We start from the raw sequence: 11253 nt of genomic DNA, 5'->3' as shown, positions 1-11253 counted from the left end.
TTATCCAGAATTTGTTTATGTTTATCTGTAATTATTTTGAATTATATGTTTATCCAAAATTTGAATGATTTTTAAGAGTTTTATCAAATGTTTTATAATATATATATATATATTACTTAGATGCACATTAAAATAGAGTTTTCTATACTTATGAATATAGTAGTGAAAGTATGAAACATACAAATAAAACATGAATTGCCTTTTGTATTTCTGAAGGATCATATATGAATTTCAAGTTTTAAAAAAAGCTATTTTAATTTATACTTAGTCTATGTTGTATTTATAAGAAAAAAGCTAAACACATGTTTTTGTCCCCATGTCAAAAATTAGTAATTAAACAACTATGTATCTGGATAATGTGATGAACTGTTGTTGTATATGGTTTTCGCAAGTTGGCAAAATTATGAATGGAAAAGGTCGGGGAAGATGGAAGGGAGGCAAAAATGGGGAAGTTGGATTCTAAAATGAACAGGCCAAGATTATGCTTTCTTTTTATTTATAATCCTTTTAATAAAAGTAAAACATATTTTAAAACTAAATTTGTATAAAAACATACACACCATTCACCACATTACAACTAAATATTAAATTGGTATTCAAGTTACTTATCACATCAGCATGGTAACCACTTAAACTGGTCATTCACATACTTAAAAGTTTGACAATTAAAATCTTATTAAATACATTATTTGATCAATAATATTTTTATTAAATTAAATGGTACACATGTTAGCATCTCAATGCAACTTAGGGGCCGTTTACTAAACACTTACTAGTGCTTACCGGATAAATTTATTTATCGGATGAACATGAGAAGGGTCAAGAATCTTACCGGATAAGTGAGGATGACGACTCTTACTCAGGTAAGCGCTTACCCAGTAAATTGTTGCATTCGATATGTTTTGATGTATTAAAATCTTACGCATCAAAATAAATCATAGCGTTGACTTCTATCGGTAAGCAATTGGGTAAACTGTACTTATAAAACATTTTATATGTATGAGTTAAATTGATGACCCCATCCCATTTGCCAATTGGCCTACCAAAGCCACGTTTATTGGACAAAAGGTTTTAAGTTTAGTAAACGATGAATGAAATGTCTTTTCAAATGCAACACATTTTGGACAAATGGCAACGACGTTAATCGCTACATATTATATCATGTCATTCTCATACATAATTAACAACTCAATATAACGAGTTAAAAACCATTTCTTGACACGTCTTTGGACTTTTCCTTTGAAGACAAATCTCCACATTATTTCAACTTGTTCTATGTATTAACTGTTTACATTTATAATTAAACTAAACCATGATTTCGTCCTCACGGTTTGTCGAAGTTGCTACGTTCGTCCTTGTGGTTTAGAAAATATGGTTTCATTACCATGAGTTGAAACTTGTTGCTGCTTTTGTCCCTACCAACTCTGTTAAAAGGAGTTTGTTAAGTTGATGGCTTTTATGGTCGTTTTTATCCTTTATCTAATTTTCTTTTGAAATATCTATAATTTTTTTCTATTACAACATTTAAACCCACCCCTCATCCGACCCTTGTAACTAGTGGACCTAAATCGTTGCCTCTTCTTTTCTGGTGCCCCACCTCTGTAACACAAAGTCAACTGCATCAAAACTGTGTTATTATTAGAAGTATAATTAGACAAATTTTTATATCCAAGAACTCTGCAGAAGAATCTCATTGAACAAGTGAATCTAGGTAATTTTTGGTGATTTTACCTCAATGGATGAACCTCCATTGATATGAAAGAAAGCTTTTGCAAACAACTCCACCTATTATTTGGTTTGATTTTAACTCAGATGAGTTTTGGGGACATTTGTCCAAGTTAAAATTGCTCCATGTTGAGCTTTGGAAGTGATATGCACTTATCGCATTTTTATTTGGGATTACATGTTTTGAATGTGTTGCTCATTCTATCAAAGTCATGTAATTTATATTGTAATGCGATTGATCCATAGGCATAGGAGTCAGTTTAAATGGGATGAACATTCCAGTATTGTATCGTGAAAATAGGCATTGGGTCTTCATAGGCAATATAGTGTGAGCTCTTTAAGTCAGGCATCAGCGATTGACCAACATAATGTAATTTCTTTTGAACGAGTTTAACTAGGATCTTTAGATATCTCAAGCTACAGATCGATTGAACTTGAGAAGTCATTAAGCTGTACATCTTGGGTGGTTGAACTTAATGACCATTGATCCATGGTCAAGCTCATATAACATAGATATGTGACATACTTATGTGTTCCATCACATTCAATGGAATCAGGTCTCCCCCCTTATTGAAATGTGAGTTTGGATATGATATTTTATCCATATTTTCGTGTTGTTTTAGGTACAGAATGTACCCAAGGTTTGATGTTTCGGATGTTGTTTATTATTCTTATTTGGTTGCTTTGGATACATGAATTTTCTTCATGTTTTCAATATTCAAACATCAAACTTTATTCATGGTTATGTGAGTATCGAGTTTTTGTTTCATATAAAATGGGTAATTAAGTTATTGAGTTTTCATCATGAAAAATGTGGGTTCTGGAAATGATGTTTCTTGTATATTTAATATATTTCATTTTGAAAATTGGTATTTAAATAGCACTATTTCAGTTTTACTGTTTCATTATAATAATGAAAGATTGTTTGATCTCACTAGGCGTCAAGCCTACCCTTTCTTATTTTTCGACATGTGCATCAGTTCCTCATTGGGGAATGGTGCTAGTGATACTATGAAGAGATGAGTGTTAGTTAGAGACAAGAGAAGGATTCAGCTATTTGGGGACGTCTACCGTAATTTAGAGATTACGACTATTATTAGATTTTAGTAATACTCGACCTTAGCCTAGACCTAGTGTAAGGTTTGGCTTATCATTTGTTGATGTTAGATCTAGAATTTCTATTTACGATAATGTTTTATTGATTTATAGAGAGAGGTATATTATTTATTTGATGTATTATCGAAAATTTTAAATTAGTCGTTTTTTCCAGATTTGAGGGTGTTACAATTATCTCCACCGAGCCCATGTTGGTTCTACTGGTGCTCCACGTCTCAACGTCTCAACGTCTCCGATGAACACTATCAATATCTTTTATGTGTCTCCATCCAATTTTTCAGTTTTTCAATTATTTTATGTTTCTTCCATTTAATCAAATTGATTACTGTTATGCCTGTAATGAAATAGCACGACTTTGTATCGAGGTTGAAAACATTGGAAAAGTATGGGTTTTACCGACATTTGAGTATGAAGTGTGGGGAATTGGGTTTTATGGTTAATATTACTTGGATAATATTCTAGATCGTGTTTATAAATCACTTTCCAAATATTGTATTTCGCACCTATTATTTCAGCGATAGGCCGGCAATAGGTCGTGTTCAACAATAGCTGACTTTTAGAAATAGTCGGCATTCAGCGATAAGCTGAAAGTTTACTTTTAGCGACAATTGATGACTTATTAGCGACAACCGATACCTGATGTTGAAAACCAAGGCTCAACTCCTTTGGAGACCTGCAAGGGGGCGCTACCCCTTAACCCCCGTTTTATGGCAATTTAAGGTGATAGGAGTAACATTTCTGAGTGTGTACTATGTACCTCTTAACTCACGTATGTTTGCCTCTTCGTCTCAATCGATCTCAAATAAATAACAAGTATACCAAATGGTTGATGACACTAAAACGAGCCATCATAACCAGTATTTAGTATTCAGTCGTTAACCATTCACCGAGAGACGACGCTTGTAAGATTATTATCATCATCTACCGGCATGTGTTAAACATATCAAACCCCTTAAATGAAAAGAAAATTGGTATTATTGGGCTGAAAATAAGAGAAACAAAAATAGAGGGACGTGATGAGCAAAAACTTAAAAATATCCAAGTAGGTCCCCCTGAATCTAATTTGACTCCAAAAGAGCTTCTCTCTCCCCTGAGCTGGCCTGTCCTTTAACGCGTTCACGCGTATATGGGTGGCCACTATATAATCAGCGTCATCTCCTTCATCCCCTTCAGCAGGTGCAGACAGCTTTCTTCGCCATTTTACCTGCATCTGTTATCTCTATCCCTCTGGGATCTGGGTTTTATTCTTCATTTTCGGGGAATCAAAACAATATCTACTCTGTTTGTTTGTTTTCAAATTTGTATCAGATAAGTACCAATTCAATTTTGTATCAGATAAGTACCAATTCAATTTTGTATAATTACGTGTATATATTTGAAATTCGATTGAGGAACGATCATTCAAAAAATGCCGCCATTGGAGGAGGAACTCTTTCCTTCAACCCCAGGTAAAATTAAGATACATCATCACACGATGAGTAGGGCGATTCAACGATGTTTCACATCAACCAGCACGATGTTCCTTTGGGCTTTGTTTTTGATAGCCCTTATGGCATCGTATATGAGCATCCAGAGTTTCGTCGATTCCGGTAGCCGGTACCTCCACCACACCAACTCCCGGGTTCACGGTGGACTCGTTTGGGAGAAACAAATCCGTTCATCCGCCCAGATCCGTCGTTCTAATGGGATATCGGTGCTCGTTACCGGCGCAGCTGGTTTCGTCGGTACACACGTCTCCCTCGCGTTAAAAAAACGCGGCGATGGCGTCGTTGGCCTTGATAACTTTAACGACTATTATGACCCTTCGTTGAAAAAGGCACGATGCGCTCTTCTCGATTCCCACAACATCTTCGTCGTCGACGGTGATATCAACGACCAACGCCTCCTAGCAAAACTCTTCGATCTCGTGGCCTTTACCCACGTGATGCACCTCGCTGCGCAGGCCGGCGTACGGTACGCCATGGAAAACCCCCATTCTTACGTCCACAGCAACGTCGCCGGACTGGTCACGCTTCTGGAACAATGCAAGTCAGCCGACCCGCAACCCGCCATCGTATGGGCCAGCTCCAGTTCAGTCTACGGGTTAAACGATAAGACACCATTTTCCGAATCGGATCGAACCGACCAACCCGCTTCCCTCTACGCCGCCACAAAAAAAGCAGGAGAAGCAATCACACATACATACAACCATATTTACGGGTTGTCAATAACAGGATTGAGATTTTTCACGGTTTATGGCCCGTGGGGTCGACCCGACATGGCATATTTCTCCTTCACCCGGAATATTCTACAGGGGAAACCAATAACGGTGTACCGGGGCAAAAACCGGGTTGATTTGGCCCGGGATTTTACTTACATCGATGACATAGTGAAAGGGTGTGTGGCGTCGTTGGATACATCGGGTAAGAGCACCGGGTCGGGTGGGAAGAAGAAGGGTGCAGCACCGTATCGGATATTCAATCTGGGAAACACGTCGCCGGTGACGGTACCAGCGCTGGTGAGCATACTGGAGAAAAATTTGAAGAAGAAGGCAAAGAAGAACGTGGTGGAGATGCCTGGAAACGGCGACGTCCCGTTCACGCATGCGAATATCAGTTTGGCCCAGAGGGAACTCGGGTATAAACCGACGACCGACTTGCCAACCGGGTTGAGAAAATTTGTTAAATGGTATTTATCTTATTACGGCTACGATCACTCCTTGCCTGTAAATTAAATTCTTTTTATTTTTTTAAATTAGAATTCTTTTTCTTTTTCACTCTTTTTTTTAATTAAAAAAAACTAATTAAAAAAGAAAAAAAACGAGAGAGTTGCCCTTTTACACGGGGATTTGGTAACATGATGCTTATTTTTGTTTTCCTACTTTTTCATTAATGAATGATGAAATGTTTTCTCCCCTCATTAAATTGTTAGATATTGAAACAGTTATTAAATAAGAGAATATAAAAATTATGTGTAAAATTACATATGATTTATACCATTTTGGTTGCGGGTCAGATCTTTTGCACACACACCTTTATATTGACCGTGTTTTGTAATCGCATGTAAAATCATATGTTTTAATTATTTTCTTATTTAAGTAATACAATAACTTTCAAATCAACATTCGAAATCAATAAAATATTTATGCTATGTTATAAAGCATTTGATAAAAACCTTTAAAAACCACTTTTTATGCATAAAATATTGATTATTAATGCATGTTACTTAAAACTCAAGATTACAAGTAGATTGTGTGTAAGTATAACTCATTAAAGTTTCATATATGAACTCGTGTAACTAACTGCAGATAAACATAATCAAATACAAGATAAACATTTTATTTTAAATATAAAAAATCTAAAATATAATTAGAATAATCATTAAGTTTTAACAGAATACGTTATATTATTAAATCAAAAATAAATTATTTCGTTATTAAACTTAAATTAAATTATAATAAAAATAATAAATTAAAGAACTTTTAAAATGAGAACTTTTAAATCATTTTAAACAGTTGATTTGATATTAATCTTGACATATTTTTTTCTTCAAATTTTTATGATATTTTCAAATTTATATTTTATTCAAAAATAAAATCATTATTGTTTTTTCTTAAAAACACATAAAATCGTATTGTAACATCGACAGAGACAAAGAATAAAATAGAATATTAAAATCGAGATGTATCTCGCTGCATTGCACGAATACCCTTCTAGTATACCTAAAATATATAATCATATGTCTGTGGGATTTCAATTCAATCCTGAATCCGTTAAATGTGTAAAGCAAACATGGGTTGGATTGAAATTTGAGTTACAAATTCATTCTAATCCTATAAACCAAAGGATATATGAATTTATGACATTGGAATTTATGAATCACGTATTTGAATAGCTCGAAACTCTTATGATAAGAATGGATAAATGGTTGGTATTTCTAGGGACTAATTTTTCAATATATGAGAAGCAGGAGGGGTAGGTTGTTACATTTAATAAGGTCTACAACAGAGACACCACATAATTGGTGTCGAGAGCTAAAATCATACGTGATTTACCCCCCATCCCAGTATTGTTTCTTCCTGAAAATTGTACTTCTGGCCATTATGACTTTCGTCTTTTTGTTGTAAATATATCATATATTTCATTGGTACTGGTAATGTTAGACGAATAATCATGTGAAGATGAGAAGTTATGGTGAAAAGTGTAGGAAAAGATTTGAATCGTTGATCACTTTTAATTTCATATTCATCCATGAATTGAGTTTTATAAGAGAATTAATTCGGTGTATATCGGTGCACCTTATTAGTGTTGACATTTAATTAATATTGATCTAAGGATGGAGATCTCTTCTTACGTTTCTCATCATAACTTCTCTTCTCATCGGAACTCAACATGATACTGTTATATGCATATTTATTTATATTAAATCCATATTAAATCATACATTATAAAACACAATTCTATGAAATGAAAATTAATAAATAGATGCTCATATAATCTATCTCATTTATTATATAATAAAAGATATTATTTTGCATGAAAGGACAATTTTGGACCCAAAAAAAACCCTAAGTACGAATTCCTATTGATTTAAATTTTATAAATGAGTTGAACCCTATAACACCAGGACGAAAGATCATGTGAAAATAGAAGTTAAGATGAGAAACGTAAAAAAAATATTTGAATTATTGATTGCTTTTAATTTCATCTCATCGAATTGCGCTTCTCACGAAAATTGATCTCATACATCTGAGTGTATCTCATTAATGTCGATCTTCAATTAAAAATCGATCCAAGAGTAGAGATTGGTTTTTACCCTTCTCATCATAATTTATATTCTCACCAGAACTCAACCTATAATACCAAATGTTTGATTTATGTTCGGAAGTTCGATTAAATTTTTCGAGTTGAGTCAAGTGAGCATGGCCATATGAACTTTATATATATATATTTTTTTTTGAAATCAAACATATTCATGTGTTTATAAATCATTAAATCATAAAATAAATGAGCTTATAAAACGTAAATGTTACCTTAGAACGCAATTATGAATGTAGTTTATATAATTAAAAGATTAGGAAATATTATATATGAACGTTTCGACCTATGTTCAAATGATTGATTGTCTTACTCGGGCTCAATCTTTATGATTAAAACTAGTTAAAATTTGAAGCTTTCTGAATTTTGGTATGTGAACGAGACTTCTCAAGAACGAACCCAATGGCGATATCTAAGACTGCATTTAATACATGGGATAGGATAGGACGAGCAAAAACTCATTGTCCCACGTTTGATGCAACATGCAACAGAGACAAGGTGGGACAAAATACTTTTTATTCTTGTTACACCAAAATAGGTTAAACAAGATGGGACAATAATGATACATAAATAAAATATTACTAATGTACTCCCTTTAATATACATTTATATATATATATATATAGATGTATATATATAGGGTTGAGTTCACGTGAGACCAACATGTTTTTGTGAGACCACTTTTTTACACTTGAAACTTTACAGCAAAACGCTGTGAAGGTAAAAAAAAAAGTCTAACCTTCACATCAAAAACATTGTGAATGTTACTTTCACAATATTTTGCTGTGAAGTTTCAAGTGTAATAAAGTAGTCTCAAGAAAACAGGTTGATCTCACGTGATCCCAAGTATCTCTCTCTCTCTCTCTGTATGTGTGTGTATATATATATATATATATATATATATATATATAACCTTAATATGGGTTTGTTTTAATGGTCACAACTGTTAGTTGTAGTCCCCGCCACCACTAGCGGCCACCGGTAGCCATCATCGCCACCTCCACAACCATTGCATGCTACGGACCACCACGGTCCATCGCCACCGCCCACTACCATCATCGGCCACATCCACCTCCTCTTCTACTACAACAACCTCCTCCACAACCATCATCCGCCACATACCACCATCGTTCATTTCTGTCACCATTAGCACTATCATTCATTTCTGCCACCATTAGCACTATCATTCATTGTCGCCTCCACTACCACTGGGGGCCACCTTACCTCCACCGTAACCACCGCTTCCACTACATCGTTTATAACTACCACTTCCACCATAACCACTGCCTCCATTATATTGTGTACAACTATCTCCTCCACCGTTGTCAACTGCCACCATCACCACTATCCACCATCTTCACGTCATTTACCAACCACCATCGCCTCTACCTCCACAGCCTCTACCTCCACAACCACCGTCAGCTACCGGCCATCATCCCCCATCAACACCACCATTAGTACCATCGGTCATCACTACCTCCACCCCCACCTCCACCATCGGCTACCACTTCCATTGCCCACCACCACCAGCAATCTACCACATCGATTACAACCAGGTTAAATAGCATGACGTGTGGCTTGGCGACGAGGTCAAGCCTCAAATCTTGTAAGCCACGGCGAGGTCGCAACGTTTTAAAGGCGTGATTTATGGCGTCAAATATCTATATTATATATAAAATTACATACATAAACGTATGTTTTCTACTATTATTCAATAAATCAATGATACTAAGCAATTTAAATAATATTACATATTAAAAACTAACAAATAAGACGTTAGAAAGATAAGTAAAATCGAATGTCGTGTAACAAAAACCATGCATTACGTCGTGGCGTGCCTCGAGCATAACGTGGCGTAAGACATAAGCAATAAGCCATGGCACGCCATTGTGGCTGTTGCGGCAAGCTTTTTCGAACATTGGTTACAACTACCTTCTTCACCACTGTCTACCATCATCGTCACTACTATCTACCATTTTCAACGTCCTCCACAATCACCGTTGGCCTCTGATCAATCCCCACCACCACTAGTACCATCGGCCACCACTACCTCCACCACCACAACTATCCCCTATCTCTATGTCCTCTACAGCCACCATCGTCCACCAATCACCTATGCGTCTACCTCCACAACCATTGTTGTTGCAACAATCTTCATCCGCCTTCACCAATTGATAATGATATTTCAAACTGGATAAAACATAATTTCTCTTTTGTATAAATTAGTTTTTTCGAACTACCATCAACTATCTCAAATTTTTCATTCAAATTTGGTATTGTTATATATGTATGTATTTATGTATTGGAAAATGTATAAAAATGTTTATAAATTAAATTATTTAATTATTTACTTTATTTATGCTAATCATAAGTATTATATTATATATAAAATCATCAAATAACTTATGGAGACAACTTGTCTAGTTATATCATGTTTTGTCCGGTTTTAGTCGTAACAAACATCAGACATACACTTGTTTTACCTAGTTTTGCCTTGTCTCGTCATACCTTTTTGTCCTATCGAGTCCAGTTCAGTCCAATTCCATCTATGTCATGTCTAGTACAATCATATTTGCTTGCCACAGGCTACCTAAAAGAAGCAACAATGTTAATGCAACAAAGTGTAAGGACTAGAATGGAATTTTTAAGAAAGCATAGGGGCTAAAGTGGTATTTACTTATAGTCATTGGATTGGACGGTGGATGGTCCAGGCTGTCTGTAGTGGAGTTCATGGAAGGTGTGGTGTTGCGCAGTTGCAGTGACAGCCTGGTAATGGTCAACACCGCTAGATTTTCTTTTAGGATTTTGGAGTTTTCCTCTCTCCACAGCGTCCGTATCTGATTGTACCCTCAAAATTATGCCATTTTTTTATTGGTTTTTTGTAAAATTTAAAACGTTGATGATATTATAAATTCAAAAAATTTAAAAGAATATCCATTTTAAATTATTAAGTATTTGAATTATTTTTTGAAGGGAAAAATTATTAAATATAATTAAATCTTGTAGTATTTTTTTGAATGAAAAATTCATTGAACTTTTTTTTAAATGAAAAATTCATTAAATTTTTTTATTTTGATTGATCAAGTGTCTATATATTTTTTTAAAAAATAAATCATTGCACTATTAAAAATTCATTACCTACATCTTTTTAATATAAAAAAAATTTATATTAACCGACTAGTAAAAAGTTCGATGGCTTATTTATTTAAAAAAAATTAGAGTCTTGATCATTCAATATAAGAAAATTTAATATTTTTTTATTCAAAAAGAATAATTCATAATTTTAATCATTCAAACTGAAAGTTTGTTGACTTTTTCATTTCAAAAAATAGTTTAAGAGCATCTTCAATGGGGTGTCATGGGGAGTTTAATGGGAACCATGACATGCATCATGCATTGTGAAGGGTGTCATGGGAAGTTTAATGGGGAAGAGTTTAATGGGCATTGCACGCATCTTGGGGAGGAAGATGGGACCCACTAATTTTTTTTATAATTAAATTTGTAAGGATTTAATTATGATATTATATATATATATATATATATATATATATATATATATATACTATAATATGATATTTATTAATCAATAAATTAATTTTTATTTTTATTTTTCTTA

The 11253-nt window shown here is 34.2% G+C and overlaps 1 protein-coding gene across 1 annotated transcript; it reads left to right on the top strand.

The window, feature by feature from the left end:
* Nucleotides 1-3979: 3979 nt before the first annotated feature.
* On the top strand, nucleotides 3980-5799 carry LOC112507629 (UDP-glucuronate 4-epimerase 1-like). The gene has a single exon (XM_025112278.1). It carries the CDS (start codon nucleotides 4250-4252, stop codon nucleotides 5552-5554), a length of 1305 nt encoding a protein of 434 aa, XP_024968046.1. The 5' UTR covers nucleotides 3980-4249; the 3' UTR covers nucleotides 5555-5799.
* The last annotated feature ends 5454 nt before the right edge of the window (nucleotides 5800-11253 follow it).

The sequence above is a fragment of the Cynara cardunculus genome, assembly GCF_001531365.2.
Source record: "Cynara cardunculus var. scolymus isolate 2C chromosome LG 2, CcrdV1, whole genome shotgun sequence".
Lineage (NCBI taxonomy): Eukaryota > Viridiplantae > Streptophyta > Magnoliopsida > Asterales > Asteraceae > Cynara > Cynara cardunculus.
The sequence above is the reverse complement of the archived record's forward strand: the minus strand, read 5'-3'. Positions and strand labels throughout refer to the sequence as shown.